At 40.5% G+C, this 18,025-nt stretch overlaps 1 protein-coding gene across 9 annotated transcripts in view; it reads right to left on the reverse strand.

The window, feature by feature from the left end:
* RCBTB1 (RCC1 and BTB domain containing protein 1) overlaps positions 1-18,025 on the reverse strand; it is a 90,821-nt gene that overhangs the window by 16,899 nt on the left and 55,897 nt on the right. For 8 of the 9 annotated variants that reach the window (XR_003519409.2, XM_027591249.2, XM_027591247.2 and 5 more), the window contains 5 exons: positions 14,482-14,557; positions 14,192-14,361; positions 13,490-13,640; positions 5,988-6,154; positions 2,794-2,952 (listed from right to left, as the gene is read on the reverse strand). Coding sequence is in view for 8 of the 9 variants with exons in the window: in XM_027591249.2 (XP_027447050.1) it covers positions 2,794-2,952; positions 5,988-6,154; positions 13,490-13,640; positions 14,192-14,317 (603 nt within the window). In the remaining variant the exon portion in view is untranslated. The remainder of the gene's footprint in view (positions 1-2,793; positions 2,953-5,987; positions 6,155-13,489; positions 13,641-14,191; positions 14,362-14,481; positions 14,558-18,025) is intronic. The other variant, XM_027591251.2, reaches the window with a different exon arrangement.

Genomic DNA, 18,025 nt, shown 5'->3' on the forward strand with positions numbered 1-18,025 from the left:
AATACATACTAGGGAATGTAAAAAGCATCTATGGGCCTTCCACTGAAATATTTCACACATCTTGGAAAGATCATGCTGGCTGCACATAAAGGGGGCTGGACTATGTAAGACTAGAGGCGGGACAGCCGTTCGGGAGATACATGAGTCTCTCATCAGCACACAGATGCGCTCTGCTGAGGGTCTAAACTATGGGACCCAGAGAGAAGGAATGGACAGGAAAGAGGCTAAGAAGACACAACAGAATGTGGTGACCCCTTCACTCCCCAGAGAGTGGAGTCATCAGCTGAAAGCAGCAGAGCTGGAGAGAGGTTTGCCAGCAGTGGTAAAGGTTTAGAATGGCAAGTGTGGGACACAGGAGAAAGCACTGACTAGGAACAGACTAAAGGTCTGGTCAAATGAGAAACCTGAAATGTCTGGTGGCACCATGACAATGCAAGGCAAACAGATGAATGGGGCTTTTCAGGGCAATGTGACAGAGGGGGAAAGGGGGCAGAGAATTTAGGGTACTAGCAAGAGACGGTTAAAAGCACTTTGCATATCATAAGGCAACAGGTTTCAACTTTCTGCAGAGAAATTTGGCTATCGCTATCAAAAATTTTAATGGCACACCCTCTGACCCAGATATCTTATTCCCATGAACTTATTCTACAGAATACTTACAGAAGTGTACAAGGATACACAGTAACACAGAAAGTCAGTGCTACAATGTTTAGAAAAAAATTTAGAAACATTTGAAATTTCCATTAGTAGAGTTCTGGGTGTGGGTCATCCAATTCGGAAATCTAAGCAGCCATTATAATGGAAAGAAGCTATAAATGGTCTGATAATAGATTCAGGTAAACTGTTGTTAGCAGGAAAGTTGCAGAATAGCAGATAAAAGCAGTACCTATAATAATCCCATTTTTTATGAAAGATAATTACATTCACCCCATACAGAATTTTTTATAGGAAAAAGTCCAAAAAGATATACCTCAAACTATTAACAAGACTGAAGAAAAGGTACTCACTTTTTACTTTATTTTTTACTGTTTCATTTCCTTTCATTTGTGAAAATAACCACATAATTTTTAAATTAAATTTATTTTAAAAATAAAGGAAAAGTAAAGAATACTGAGATGGAGGATGTCCAATGACTATCCCAAGAAATTCTGAAATCATCCAAGATGACATCAGGATTGGTTCAAAAAATAACACTTCTGGTGAACATGGCATGAGGAAGAGACTCATCAAATCAACTGTGTTATACACCTGAAACTAATGTAAAACTGTGCGTCAACTGTACTTCAATTAAAAACAAAACAAAACAAAAAACAAAAAACAAGCTCATATATACAGAGAACAGATTGGTGGTTTCCAGAGGCGGGGGACTGGAGAGCGTGGGCAAAATGGGTAAGGGGGGGCCAAAAGGTACAAACTCCAGGAGCGCCTGGGTGGCTCAGTTGGTTAAGCGACTGCCTTCGGCTCAGGTCATGATCCTGGAGTCCTGGGATCGAGTCCCACATCAGGCTCCCTGCTCGGCAGGAAGTCTGCTTCTCCCTCTGACCCTCCCCCCTCTCATGTGCTCTCTCTCTCATTCTCTCTCTTTCAAATAAATAAATAAAATCTTAAAAAAAAAGGGTACAAACTCCAGTTATAAAATGTCCTGGAGATGTCATGGACAGCATGGTGACTGTAGTTCACAACACTGTACTGCATATCTGAAAGTTGCTGAGAGAATAATCTTAAAAGTTCTCATAAGAAAAAAACTATATGGTGACAGGTATTACCTAGACTTACTTTGGTGATCTTTAACTACATATAAATATTGAATCATTACATTGTACACCTGAAACTAACATAATCTACGCCAATTATGCCTCAATAAAAATAATTTTAAAAAAATAAGTTAACATAGGTGAGTATTCAGAAAACTGTAAAGTACTCTAGCACTGCAATGCATAACTCACACGTCTGTATCCAAAGACATATCTTTGTGGGGCGCCTGGGTGGCTCAGTTGGTTAAGCATCTGCCTTTGGTTCAGGTCATGATCTTGAGGCCTTGGGATGGAGCCCCATGTCAGGCTCCCTGCTCAGCAGGGAGTCTGCTTCACCCTCTCCCTCCGCCCCTCCCCTGCTCATGCTCTCACAAGCTCTCTCTCTCTCTCAAATGAATAAAATCTTTTAAAAAATCACTTCAAAGACATTATCTTTGTATAATTTTTCTTCACTAAGACATTCATAGGTTGGTAACAGGTCTATTTAAGTAGAAGTTACAACCAGAATAATTGTATAGAAATAACCATCAGCTCAAAGGTAACCATGGTAAAGGGTCACTAAAAGTTGAGTTTGTGTAAAAGTAGCCAACAACAAGTAGGACAAGAAATTCTGCTTCTGTAAGTTGCTTCCTCCTGTGAACAAACTCCAGATGCAGGTGCACTGGCATCAGTCGCTGCTTACAAACATCATCAGCTAACTTTAAAGAGTGCACATTTGATTTTTTCATTGGATGAAAGCGGTAGTATCAAACTCTTCGTTACACTAAATCACATACACCTACGGACATTACACTATTTGGATCTCACAAAAAAATAAAGTGTCCTTACTTGCAGATAAATCCTGGAATTTAAAAATTCATACTGAGGAGCAAACACCCTCCAGATACTCTCTCAATTAGTAACCAGTTAACTTATCAACAAAACTATCAAAACAAAGCACTTTTCCTTCCATGATCCCATACATGCTCCTCATGAAGAAAATGATATTTCACTGAGAGAGGATGTGAGGATGGCGTGGGGGGGTGCAGAGATAGCTCACCTCACCATTGTCCAGAACAGCCATGGATGAGGTCTGACCACAAGCAATGCCAACCACCCTCTTAATATGTAAACAGTTTGTAACTTTTCGAGGAGTTGGTTGATTTGTTGTAGATCCTGATCCCACCTGGCCACAGTTGTTATAGCCCCAAGCAAATACCTACACAAGACAAGGGAAAAAGAATGAATTCCTAGTAACAGGGTAAAAATTCTAGCTCTAACACACATTAATCATAAAATAAAAATATAACCACTTAATGTATATTTATAATGTGCTACATGGCTCTAATGTATCATTAGAGCTTCCCAGGCACTAACTTCTTTAATTTTCATAGTAATCCTGTACGGTGACCCTGGATAGATACTATTGTCACCCCCATTTTATATACAGGAATGGAGACAGAGAGGTTAGGCGGCTTGAGGTCCCACACCAGTAAGCAGTAAATGTGGCCTGTGAACCCAACAAGCACAGCGGTGCTGCTAACCACTGCACTACATTGCCTCCGTCATTATGACGGCCGTATGTGGTTTTTCAATCTGGCATCAATAGGAAATAAGGCATAGACCACATAAGTAGCAGTGACAGGAAAAATCTGCTTAATTCTTTGGGCACAGATATTCCTTTTTTTCCCCTTCATGGAAAGCTTTCAAAGCCATACAATGCTCCTCCTGTCTCACTAATCGCCAATACTGAATATTACATAACCTTTCCTGATGACCCACGACCATCACGATTATAATTATCGATCACGGTTACAGGTCATAACACAGTAAGGCTCACAAGTACCAAAGAGGTGTCTGTCCCTACAGAAATGATACCAAGTTGTTAGGCTATTCTTGGTACTGTTTTCTCTGCATTCTCATTTGCTGGCTGTCAGCTCCAAGCAGCTCCCCTCCTCAAATGCATCCTGTGCACTTTTGGCCTATGATTTGCCATAATGTGAAAAGCAGATGTCTAAAGAGACACAAATAAATCTCTACGCTAGTTAAAATCTGGTAACAAAGATGAAAAACAAAACAAAACAATCACTTCAAGTTAATTACCAACTAAGCCTATCAAACAAGAGTGTGACCAGAGAGAAGAATTAGGGGAGGGCCAACAGCCAGGGAAAGAACTTCCTTCCACACTGGGAGAATTTCTAAGGACCCCCACCCCTTTCACTTGCCCACAGGTGGTGGTCCTCCCACATCCTGAGGTCTGGCCTCCATAATTCTCTCCTCTGTCAGCACTTCCTATCTCAGCTCACATGTCTGATGCTGCCCAAGGCAACAATAGCAAAACCCATGGCTGGCTCCTCAAAAGAATATGCACTGGAGGTTCATTTCACAGGTACAAAAGAAATAACCTGCAACACTTCCTGAGAGTGGGTTCACAGGAAATGTCTAGTATAATAAAGCAAATATTTAGCACAATTATCCAAAGTAGCATATGCTTACAGTTAAAGTAAACCAGGAATCCAGGCTACAAATTAGGGAATTCTAATTTTAACAATCATTCTTCTGGCACTTCTCAAGTATCCCAAGCTCCCTTGCAATGCAGCTGCCTTTTATTTAAAAATGAGGACTGGGGTTCCAATAATCAAAAACAGACTAGCAAACTGTGGATACAGGGCATAAGACCTGGGTGCTAGGCCTAGCCCCAGCACATCCCAGCCATGAAACCTTGATCTCCCTCAGCTTCTCTGGTTTCTTCACCCATAACCTGCCCCACATAATAAAATCACTGTTAACACCAATGAGGGATTTTAAACAGAACAGAATGATCTGTGTTTTAGAAATCACAGGGAGTAGGGGCGCGGCTGGGTGGTGCAGTCAGATGGGCGTCTGAACCTTGGCTTCAGCTTGGGTCGTGATCTCAGGGTCATGAGACTGAGCCCCACATCGGGCTCCTTGCTCGGTGTTGAGTGTGCTTGAGATTCTCTTTCCTCCCTCTGCCCCTCTCACTCGTGCTCTAAAATAAATAAATAAATCTTAAAAAAAAAAAAATCACAGGGGGGCAGAGAGGTAACACTTAACAGGGAGACCAATTCAAAAGCTATAGAATAAAAAAGACCAGGGCAATAGCCCAGGCAGACAGCAAGGTCTGATCTAAGGTTATAGAGATGAAGAGAAACAAAATGAGATAACAGATTGGAAGATAAAATCAATAAGATGAGGAAACTTTCAGATAAGCACGGAACTTGAGGGTGAACAAGTGGTACCGCAGCCACCGGTATGTTGGTGAAGTTGTTTTCTATGACATGATTACATTTACTGAAAAACAAAACAGACCTTAATGGATGGGGTAGTTAAAAAAACAACTAAAGTACAGAACACGGTCATACACATCTGATTTATAGTCTTAGCAAAGAGGAGACTCAACTGCCTCCAGGCTGAAGTCTACTATCATCAAAAGAGTGGTCCTGATCACATAGGTTATGTTAGAAAAAGAGTGTGTTCCCACATGTTTTTGTTTTTTTTTCCCCACGTTTTTAGCTGTGCACACAGGACTACAATGTTTACACTATCCCAGATATAAATATGGTCACTATTTTTTTTAAAAGGCACTTTCACAATAGCCAAAAGGTGCTAACAATCCAAATATCCATCAACAGATAAATGGATGAACAAAATATGGCATATACATACACAGAATATTATTCAGTCTTAAAAAGGACAGAAATTCTGACACATGCCCCAACAGGGACGAACCCTGACAACATTATGCTCAGTGAAATAAGGCAGTCATAACAGGGTGAACACTCCATGATTCCACTCATATGAGCATATAGGAGCATGTGAGAGTAGTCAAACTCATGGAGACAGAATGGTGGTCACCGGGGACTGGGAGGGAAATAGGGTTATTGTTTGGTAGGTACAGTTTCAGCTCTGCAAGATAAAGAGAGTTCTGCAGATGAATGATGATGATGGTTGCATAACAATGTGAATATACTTAATGTCACTGAACTGACATTCAGCAGATCCCATGGACATAAAAATATATATGCATATTTTATACATATAAAATTTGCCATCCTAACCCATTTTAAGTGGTTAAAGAGACCATGGCAACAGTCCAGGCATATGATAAAATGGTTGCAGAAAGTGGTTCTCACACATCCTGAGGTCTGGCTTCCAAAATGCCTAGGATGGCAATTTTATATTATGTGTGTTTTACCACAGTTTAAAAATAAAGAATAAAAGCAGGGTACTTACCTCTCCATCAGCTGCCAGAGCCATTGAATGATGTGAGCCACAAGCTACTTCAACCACTTGCTTGATCAAGAGATTGGTACACACTTGGATGGGAGCAATGCCTTGGTTGGTCGTCCCATTCCCAAGCTGGCTATATCCATTGTGGCCCCAGGCATAAACAACTCCATCTATACAAGATGGCCACACACAAAGAATCAACTACAAGAAGGAATGGTAACCCCTGTACTTTCTTCCCCGGACTTTGCACAACTTACTCTCCAACCTTAATTTCTTTCACACTGCCTCCTCTTCCCAATAAAGTGGTTACTGATGAAGGCAAAGGGAAAGAGGGACAGGTGAGGAAACGAGATAGAAAAATGTAAAATCATTCAAGAAAGGACTTGACACTAACCTAGAAAGAAGACCAGCTTTACGGGGTCAGAAGTCAGTTTGTATACACAAAATCAGGCCGTCTGAACACACTGATTCATCTCAGTAGTTTCTGTGTCAGGTACCAAGCAAAAGGCAAAAGACATAAGAAAGCTCAGCACTAGTCTTTACTATCATTTTACCAGATACCAAGTCTCAGGGAACCACCGAGGTAGGGTGTGTGTGTGTGTGTGTCCGTGTCCTCACAAAGTACAGAGGAAAGAGGCATACTACTTGCAAGAGGAAAGAGATAGGACTTTTTGTATATACTACATACAAAAATGCAAGAGCTTCCCTCAAGCAGACTGTTATTGGCATAAAATCTGGCTCAATTTTTCTCTAATGACTTTATCTTTTTGGGACTCTGATAGAGGTAACTTCTGTTTTCCTCTCTAGAAGTACCACTGTTTCGTGCATTTCCTCCTACAGCGCACCTATGTGTCAAGAGCAGAGACCTTGAAGCTATGCACTCTTCTCATGTCTTTCCCCCCGTAATAAAACATCCTGCCCTATTAAGGACAATCTAGACCTGGACACAATGATATCCAAGAGCAACACCAGAAATCCAAGTGTTACTGTCAGGCTGCTGACTTGCTGCAATGGTCCCCAAGCAACCAGAGGAAAGGTACTCAAAATTAAGTAGGTTTCTTGATTATCTAATCTAAATCTAAACTTGAGCTTCTCACAAGAGGTTTTCCATATTACAGAGATGACAGAACCCATAAATGGAAAATTTCATCCTAAAAAGGATGAGGCTACAGATTGAAAAAGTGTAACACCGAAAAAAGGGAAAAAAATTAAATATTAGGAAAAAAATACTTATAATTTATATTACTAGGAGACAATAATCTCTAATATAAAAAAGAGCTCCTAAAAATACAAAGAAAAAGTCCGAGAACCCTCTAGAAATATGAACTGATGGTTCACAATGAAAGAAATGTAAATGACTCTTAACCATATAAAAAGATACCCTCACTCTTAAGAAAAATGCAAATTGAGAAGAGGGGACTCCTACCCACCAAGGCTACCACCTAGTTACTACCATGGCCGGAAGCCTGCTATGTTAGTAACAAAGACTAATGCAGAGTCCCTGCTACAGCATCACCCTTTAAAGAGACCAACTAGCTATTTGGTAATAGCTGACTATTACCAAGCTGACTCCAATGGACCCTTTCTATCCTGGAAGGAGCAGCCATTCATACTAACAGAAATCAACATATAATCAGGGTATGGGTTTCCTGCCCACAGGGCCTCAGCTAGCACAGCTATATGAGGGCTTACGGAGTATTTAATCCAGAGTATCTGATCCCACAAAACATCTCATCAGACCAAGGCAGCTACTTTATAGCAAGAGGCGTGGCAGTGCTCACATGACCATGGGGCTCCTGGTCCTGTCTCATGTACTGCAACACGCATAAGATGTCACTGGACACAGAGATGACAAGCCGGCTGAAGGTACAACTGAGGCATCAGCCTGGAGATAAGACCAGGCGAGGATGGGATGCTAAGCTCCAAGGTACAGATTCGGAATCAGTGACCACCAGATGGTGCTGTGTCCCTAATAGGTAGGATACGGTGGGGGGGGGGGTGAACCAGAGTGGCTTATATGAGGGACCCTACTGACCATGACTCCCAGTGACCGACTTGGGGAATCTGTGCTTCCTGTCCCTGAAATTATAGGTTCTGGTTCCCTAAGCGGAAACACTTGCACTAATGGACACTGCAAGAATCCCACTGAACTTTAAGTTACGGCTGCCAAGGGCACTCTGTGTTCCCAAAACATATCAGAAGACACGGATCTGAGCAGTGCCTGGGAGAGAATGAATGACTGGTGTGCTGTGTCACCCAGATGCCCTCAGGATGAAGGACCTTATTCTCCAGATGCTGGGCTCTTTCCAGCTGCCTGTTCTCCGCCATCAGTCCTCTCCAGAGTTGCCCTTGGCAATCACCTTCTTGTGATTGTTTTGCCATTATTACATTATTATTTAACCTTACTATTATCACATTATTTTACTATCTTAAGATAGTATATATATCTATTTCTTCCCTTTTTATTTGATGAAACATAGGAAAACTGAGCTTCCTGAGATCACTCTTAGTCCCAACTCCCCAGGAAGTTTTCAAAGCAACCCCATCCAATGGGGCACCAGCACTGATTCCCCTAGCCCTGCTCTTGCTGCACAGTTTCTGACCAAGGATCAAGCTTCAGAATCATGTGAGGGTCAAGAGATGAGCGAGTGAAACCAACCAGGATAGAAGGGAGAGCGGGAAGAGGGAAGGACCTGGGAAAGAGAGAGTACGGAGGGAGGCAAAGAAGCATTCCATGAAGTTCTGACCTTCAAGGAAACTCAGCTTTGAGACTGGATGCCGAGTTGGGGAAGTGGTCAGAAACAGCTAATTTTATAAGTAACCTAATTTAATGTTGCTTCAGAAGACAAAAAAAGAAATCCACAAGCCCTAGGTCTATTAAGTAAAGTGATAATACTAAATGAATATTGATCTTCAGAGTAGTCACCAGACAGGACTAGATTTTCTTCTTCTTCTTTTTTTTTTTTTTTGAGGAAAGCCAGACTGCCACATGTAGCACCTTATTTGGATGTGTCTGGAGTCTTGGAAGCTTGACTACCCTACGTTCTCCTACAAATGGACTTCAAGAGCTTGTTCGGAGGTTCTAGCAGGGGAACGCAGCTACTTGTCTACCCCTGACTCCTCTGTGGGAAAGGTCGTCCTGTCCTCTCCAACTGAGCACACAGCTTCAGGAGGGATGCACACGGAGCAGTGAGGGAGGAAGGGGGCACCCACCTACCCAGCCAGATCAGCTGTATCAACCCTGACGATCAATAGGGTGACAGATGTGGCAGCCAGATCGCACTCACATCCTAGATTTTCAATTTAATAATGTAGCATTGATCAAAACATTCCTAAAATACCTTTTAGAAATAGCACAAAAGTGAGTAAAGCATGGAGAATTGAACATGTTTTTATCTTTATTCCTTCCCCCAAACCTGCTGAAATATAGTGAAGGGAACAATTTTAAAAAAAAAAGGCATAAACACTCAAGGACAAAAAAGAACAATAAAGAAGAAAATACAATAGGAGAGATGACAACAAAATTTTGGAAGATGGAAGGTAGACGGATGTGGTGAGTAACAGAGCCGACCAGAGAAGGTGACACCTACAACTGCAAAAGGAGAAGCCAATTACAACCCTGGAATCTCAGGAAGGCCCAGGGACTGGAGGAACTGGACATAACAGGAGATGTAAGGGCAGGTGGAACTAAAAACAGAAGCACTTAGACCCCAAATCCTCATCCTCTTGCTGTGGGGTCAGGCAATTACCCCTCCCCAACGCTGGTATAAGACAAGAGACCTAGAGCATTTACTTGCTGTGAATTTCTTATCGTAACTCCCCGCAGCCCAACTTCTCCCTTTGCCCAAACCTCCTTCCCTCCCTTCTCCTACATAACATGACAAAGAAAATGAGCTAGAAAAATACTCCAGAGAGGCCCTGACGACAGCTGTGAGGCACCGTAGTGAGGAAAGGGGAAGTAGAAGTCCACGTACTGAAGAGTGAGACCCCTGTCCTTCCCCTACTCATGGAAATCTGGCAAAAAAAACCAATCCAGGTCAAGAATCCGGAAGGTTCTACCCTACAGAGGCTCACATACTAACATTGGGAGAATCCCTAATGCAACAATTATCTCCCTAAAGTCAAGCTAAGCACTTGACAAGCCCCACCCATGAATCCAGTGTTCCCAACACGTGTATCAGCGCCTGGGTCTCACCTGTGGACAGATGGCCAAGGATCACCAAACTTTTCAAGAAAGCCTCTCACAAGAAAAGTCAGAGACCAAAACAAATTAAAGAGAAAGAAGAAATCTGGGAGGGGAAGAAAAAGAAACACTACAGAGAACAGAAGACAACTTGAATGTAACCTATGACAGCCTCAGAGAGAAGTTAGTGAATCCATGACACAAGGACAGAAGGCTCGAGAAAGGCACATTGAGAAAACAAGAAAGAGAACGGGAAAACGTAACAGCAGAAATGTGAAAATCTGACATCAGAGTTGTAAGATAAAGTTGAAGAAATTTTCCCCAAAGTAGATAGGAAACAAAATATAAAAAAGAGGATCAGTTCAGGTTCCTCTAACTTCCTTCTAAGAAAAGTTCCAAAAAAGAAGAGAACAGAGAAAACAAAGAAGGGACATTATCCATGAAGTATGACAAGAAAATAATCTAGACATGAAGGAATTTCCAAACTGGAGTCAACAGAATGATCAATACAATAAATTAAAAATTGGGGCACCTGGGTGGCTCAGTCAGTTAGGCGTCTGTCTTCGGTTCAGGTCATAGTTCTGGGGTCCTGGGATCGAGCCCCAATCGGGCTCCCTGCTCAGCGTGGAGTCTGCTTCTCCCTCCCTCCCCCCGCTCATGCTCTCTCTCACTCATGTGTGCACGCACTCTCTCATAAATTTTCTTAATTACTTAATTAAAAATTATCCACACCAGAGTACATAACCATGATTTTTTCAGAAAACTGGGAATAAAGAAAAGATCCTTAAACCTTCCGAAGAAGAAAAAACAGTCATATGCAAAAACAGCGAAAGTCAGAATGGCATCAGAATCTCAATAGCAAGCCTGACTTGAGAGGTGTGATGACTTTAAAATTCTGAAATAGGATTTTCACTCAGGAATTTTAAGACCAGCCAAACCACTGAGCAACTGCATGTGTAAAATGAAGACATTTTAAGAGAACGTCTCAAAGATTTCTGTCATAACACTTTCTTTGAGAAGCTCCCAGAGAATGTGTTTCACCCAAATAAGGGTGTAATCCAAGGAAGACAACACGGGGGCACAAGAAATAAGGGATCCAGAAAGGACAAAGTTAAGGGGACTTCCATGGATGACGGTGAATGAAATTCCAGGCTGAGAGCTGGGGGGCAGGCCTACAGTGACCAGTCCCGGCTGGAACATGGGGACGAGGGCTCCAGAGACAACTAGACAATCTCAGAAGTGCTGAGACACAATACTGTTCTATGGAAGAGTCTGGACATAATGACAGCCCTATAGAAAAATAAGTGAATGAACCCCAGGAAAACAAACAGTTGTACAGAAAGGTGATAGTTCAGCTATAAATCACAGAGTCCTAATAATGTAAACACTGAATATCGATTTAACCAGAATGGTGGTATTGCTATATTGAAATGATTAGAGGAGGAAAAAAAGAGGAAAGAAAGCTAACTTCTATCTGCCATGATAAAAAGTGGAAAAATAAGATCTAAAATTGAAAATTCAGAGAGTATAACTGTATTAACTTAAAAATATGAGATTAACATGAGAAGAAACATTTGAAGGGGTTAAAAGTGATTCCTTCTGGAGGGTAGTTTCTAAGACTGAGAAGGGGTGAGGCAGAGGTCCTTCTGTTTTTTTAATAAAAGCCATATACTACTTGATGGTTTCAAGTGTTTTAAATGGTTTGATTTGTTTTAAAACTATTTGTTTGTAATACATATATAACATACACAAACATATGTGCTATACATGCACCTGATACATAATGTAGGGCATGTTTAAATTATATCGTATAAAATGTATTGTAACAATCAAAACTGAATTAAAAAACATTCCCACAAGAAAATCAGTTATTTTATTTATATTTTTATGTTTTATGTTTATTTATTTTATATCTTAATTGTAACACTCAAGATAGTTAAGACTACATGATCTAGACTCTGGAAATAATTCCAAGAGTTGTAATTTCCTAAGGTCACCACTTTGAAGAAAACCAAGAATTTAAATGTGTATGTTTTTAGGGGTGCCTGGGTGGCTCAGTCAGTTAAGAATCCAACTCTTGATTTCGGCTCAGGTCATGATCTCAGGATCATGAGATCAAGCCCTGTATTGGGCTCCACACTGAGCGGAGAGTCAGCTTGAGATTCTGTCTCTCCCTCTCCCTCTGCCCCTCCCCCCACTCACGCATGCGTAGGCGCACACGCTCTCTCTCTGAAATAATCTTTATTTTAAAAATAAATAAAATAAATGCATACATTTTAGTGTGTCTGCTCTAAAAAACTGCCCCAGTGTTTTACAGTCAGCAATCAGTGACCAGTTAAAACTGATATTTGTTAGGAAAAAATCAAATCATTAGGTCACAAGAGATGACAAGCAGAACCAGTCAGCAAAGTAGTAACGGCTTGAAAGAGCCAGTGTGATGCCAGAAAGCATGGTTACACAACATAGAAGTGAGATCATCACCTCATTATGCTCAATACCAGTTATATTCTCACTAGACAATCATGCTCAGATCTGGATTTCACAGCTTGAGAAAGATGCAGACAACTTGGAGTAGATTCAGATATGAGTTAAAGGCAATTAAAAAGCTCAATACTAAGACCTCTGGCAATATCCAAGGAAGCTGTGATTCCTCAGTCTGGAGAGAGAAAGAGAAGCAAACAGAAAGCTTCCCCACAGAAAGCAGAGGGTCTCTGCTGGAGAGAGAGCAAGAGTTAACATGTTTAAAATATAAAGGGAAGAATTTAGGTTATATAGAACCTATTTTCAGAGAGTTCTGGTTGCCCACAGTGGAGATAAATTACCAAAGAAGAATGTTATAGTGTCCTTTTTCAGTGATCTTAGGGAGGCAGAGATTAAAAGGAGAAGAATCTATCTCACAGTCTTTCCAGATGGCACACACATGAATGCCAGGGAATAAACTAAGATTTCTTAAATTAGAGATTCAGGAACTACACAATGAAAGGAAAACCAGAATCATGTGTGTTTATAAAAATGTGCCAAGTAAAACACAAAAGTTGCCTTGCTCCCATAAATCCACTGAAAAATTAGGAAGAAGGACTACTTCATTTGCTACATCTAATCTTTAACAACTTTAGTATTCTAAGGTTTGCTTAATTTGCAAGCAATATTATGGCTGTTCCAGAGTTAGCCTGAAGTGCTTAACTTTTATCAGTTTGGTATAGTTCTCAGAAATTAAGAAATAAACCACTCGAAATTATTTCATATGGCCCCACCTCACCTTTGCTCAGAATTCAGGTTCGATTTCCCACAAACTGAAAATCTGACTTTGTTCCCTCTTTACCTTCGGTGCTGAGAAGGACATGTGGTCCACTCCCATAACTAAGGCTTTTAATCTTCTTTCCACATAAGGCTTCTAGCTTTTTGGGTACAAGCGTACTCTGGTTATCTCCAGTTCCAAGACAGTTACTATAGTTCAATCCAAATACAAAGACCTAGAAAACAAATAGTTTTGTCTGAGTCACTTGGCCTAAAGTTACACAAAGGCTCCCTTCTCCACTCTGAAAATAAGACACACTCAAGTTCAGTGTGACAGCTCAGTAGGTAGAAGAGACTGACCGGATTAAGAAAAATTCAACCTCTGAGGACATTACTTACATTTTAGAATATTTGGCTATACTATGAAATTCAAAGAGTAGCATGGGGTTGAATGGTATTAAATCAAGAAACTGAAAGGAGAGAGAAATTATATCAAAGACATGGTCTTCTCGAACTTCAGGCTCTTTTTATCCCCAACCCTTTCAGAAGATAAGGAGGTAGGCCTTGCTGGGTACATCTGGGATAGTGGGAGGAGAAAAGACTGGAAGGAAAGTAAGGGCCAAGGGGATCCATGGATCTTCCAAGGAAATATTTCAAAACAGAGACTGATATGAGTAAATCTGCATTCTGGAAAGATCGGCTGGCCACAACCTTTTCTTGGTCTTCAAACTTCACACTTTAAAGCTCGCCCCCTAAAATCACACTCTGGGTTTTGAGAGATTCTTACCTCATCATTGTCAGTAACGTACAGTGCTTCATTGGCTGAGGTGCCAAAGACACACGCTTTCCGAATAGATGCAATTTCTTGAGGTGAGAGCAGAGTGAAGATTGGCCACTTTCCTACATCCACCATGACTCTGGCTTCAAGTAATTCCTATAAATAGGCCAACATCTCTGCTGCAACAAAAAAGATCCCAAGAAAAAAATGAAATAACCACTAAACTAACTTTAAAAAAAAAAAAAAAAGACACTGTGCATAAAAGGAAACAAAACCTAATTCCAAAAGAAAGTACCTACCTTTGGTTAAATGGACCACTCACTTTCCCCAGCAACCTGTCCAATCCTTCCCTCGCGGTCAAACCTGGGCCTTTTTCTGCAATGAGAGGAACAACTTGCTAGAACCAGTTGTTTGTCTTACCTACTCACAAGTCAGGGCTTATCTGTTAACATACTTGCTTATTTGCAACCAGACAGCAGATAATGGAAAGGCCGCTAACTGGATGAAACCAGGGTGTCTCATCAGGAATTTTTTCTTTAGGTTATTGAGATAAAATTAAAGGTTACAGTACTAGTTTGCCTAAGACACTGAATTCTTGCTTAGGAGAGGCAGGGCAGGAGGGTGTGTGCATGCACATGAATGTTATAAAAAATCAGAATCATTACCTCTACTTCCCCACTGTCCTCCTCCAACCCCCAGGATGCACTCAAAGATCCCCATCCCTTGTAGAAAATCACTGCCCTACCAAGCCACTGTTTAATGATGGGAATGGGACATCCCTCTCACGTAAGTCTAAAGTGGCAAAAATATTAAGAAGTACTAGGCAAAAGATATACAGAATGAAACCACAAAATAAAGTATTATATTCTGGTCCTAATTTCTATGACCATGTTTTCTACATATATACCGATCAAATTTCATTTCACACTGAAAAGTTATCATATGAACAAGGGAAGACAATTCACCCTAATCTTGGTGTTCAAGGTCGACTATAGCCTTCATGCAAGTAGCAATTAGCTTAAAAAGTATCCTATAAAAAGTAGACATAGGTATAAATTTTCATAAAACTCTAAATTTGACCTGTTTAAGGAGTTTTACACAAAGATCTATCCTTGTCATGCCTCCAATTCTTCTAGGGTTAAAAAAGTATTTCTAGAAATTCCAGGGAGCTGCACAAGCACAAAACCCTACCATGCCAAGTTGAGTTTCCATTCTGGCTCTCACCTCTAGAAACTGAAATAGAACCAGTTTATAAATACAACCAGGGTTTCCTAATGAGGTACAGAACTCCTGAAGTTCCTTCCTCCTCACTCTCTTCTCAGACCTCTAAAAATAGCCAGGAGAGCCAGGCTCAAGACCAAGGCCTTCTGCCCTCCAGCACTTCTGATAACACCTAGAGAGAGCCTTGGGGCTTAGGTATACCTAGCCAAGGCCTCAGTTTTCACCATCCAGGGAGATTTTTCCCATCAGCACCAACTTGGATGACAAGGAGCAGATGACTACTATGCCCCAAGAATCACATCACATATTCAATAAGCATTAAACACGATCAAGGACAGGCTATTCCCCATCACTCCACAGCCAGACTCCTGGCACAGCATCTGAATGTTCTGAGAAGTGTGCATGTGTGCGTGCCGGTGGGAACAGGTAAAGGATTTGGGGAAGGGTAAAAAACTAATACATAAACATGTTGAAAATTTTTGTTTCAACTGGTATAAAGGGGTAAAGGAAAGTAAGTCTCCCTACCATCCCTCCCCAACCCTCTCCTCAAAGGCAACCACTGGGTTGTGAACAGTTGTTTCTAATTCCTTCCAGAAATAGTGTATGCTTACAAAAACATTATGTGTATGTGTGTGTGGAAGCCTTTTTTCCCTTAACAGTACATCTTGGAAATCATTCTATATTAGCACATGTAGACTTACTTCATTTCTTTTCAATGGGACTATATAGCATTCCATTATATCAAGTTAACTTACCTGCTTCCACTGAGAGACTAAGTCACTGCTAGTCTTTTCCTAGCATAAACAAGACTGCAATTATTGTCTACATGTATTATTGCATATACTTGTTTTTTATACGTACATTTATAAGATAAATTCCTAAAAACGGAACTGCTGGGTCAAAGTATAATTGCTATTTTGTTAAAGATTTATTTATTTATTTGTGAGCAAGCACACAGCAGGGGTAGGGCCAGAGGGAGAGGGAGAGAGTCTTAAAGCACCACCCAGGCACCCCAAATTGCTATTTTACCTTTTTAACAGTTATCTCAAATTGTCCCCTACTGAAGTAATACGCGTATATAAAATAACCACCATTGTTTGGCAGCACCTGGTGACCCACATCCTTACCACACAGTGTATTATTATGGTGTCTTGGTTTTGTTTCAACTTGAATTCCTCCTATGATGAGTGAGGCGGGGCATCATTTAAAAAATAATCACAATAACAGCAACAATAACAACTGATATTTCTTGAACACCATGTGCCAAGTGTGTCTTTAATATTTTACATCTATTAATTCGTGTAAATCCTCACTTTACGGACAAGGAAATGGAGGCAAAGAGATTTTTAAGAATTTGCTCAAACCATTAAGTGCCTGAGTCTGGGCCTTGAAGCCACACAATCCGGAATCTGGAATCTGCACGTGCACTCTTCATTTCTTGGCCTCATGCATCATCCTTTTACATAAAGTCCCTATTTTTCCTCCTGGGCTATTGTTCTTTTCTTTGTTCTTGATTTTTGTGTTCTTTCTATGGTAAGATGATTATCTTAAATGCTCTCTGAGGTAACAAAAAAGATGCCTCCCACCCTGACCCACCCAAATGGCCTGCCTTGTGTCTCTCACAAAACAGACAGGGAAGGAAGGAGTCACAAGAAAGGAAACAGTGTAAATGTCTATAAGCAGATACACAATTCCAAAAAAAATCTAGCACTTTATTTTCCTAGAATATGAACCACATCAAAGTTAGTTCTCAACATTTAATATTGTATATAATACAGAATTTTAAATAAACAGAGAAAAATTTAAATTAGCCAAAAAAATGATTAACCACGTTTACAATTACAACACAAAGGGATACTACCATCCAACTTACACAATTTTCTGACAACAGTACAATTATTCTGAAGTCATTCAGTCACAGGCCACTCTGCCTCCAAGGGTTTTGGTAAGCTACTGAAAAATCAGGCTTTCATAATGATGGCTCATTATATGAAATTATATATTATATTTCATAATGATGGCTTATTATATGAACATATTATATATCTCATAATGATGGCTTATTATATGAACATATTACATATTTTATAATGGTGGCTTATTATATGAACATATTACATATTTCATAATGGTGGCTTATTTTATGAACTTATTATATGAACCCATTCCTAAATTACTTGAATCTTTATTTTACAAGATATATCTCCAAAGCTTGTCAAATTAAAAGTTAATATAAAACCAGGTCATGGACCTTACAGGTCCACAACCATCATAAAAGCAGAAAGCGTTATCAACAGCCTTGGCATGGTGGAAAAGACAGCGTCCTGAAGCACGTGTTTTATTCCCAGGTTGGCTTTTAATTAATCAGTGTGACATGCCACCTACCTTCCTGAGCCTGGGTCTCAAAAATCTGTCCTGTAAGATTCTATAATGTTATGTTCAAGATATAATGAACAAGCTGCAGGGGATTTTGGAACACATGAGAACAAGGGCAGTAATGCTGCCCAAGCTAAGTAATTACTCCTAGCAACACGATTCTGTTAAGTAAATAAAGACCAGGAAGGAAGATGTGAACAGTGATCAAGAACTGTTGCAGGGGGCCTGGGTGGCTCGGTCGGTTAA

Source organism: Zalophus californianus, chromosome 3 (genome assembly GCF_009762305.2).
Source record: "Zalophus californianus isolate mZalCal1 chromosome 3, mZalCal1.pri.v2, whole genome shotgun sequence".
Taxonomy (NCBI): Eukaryota; Metazoa; Chordata; class Mammalia; order Carnivora; family Otariidae; genus Zalophus; species Zalophus californianus.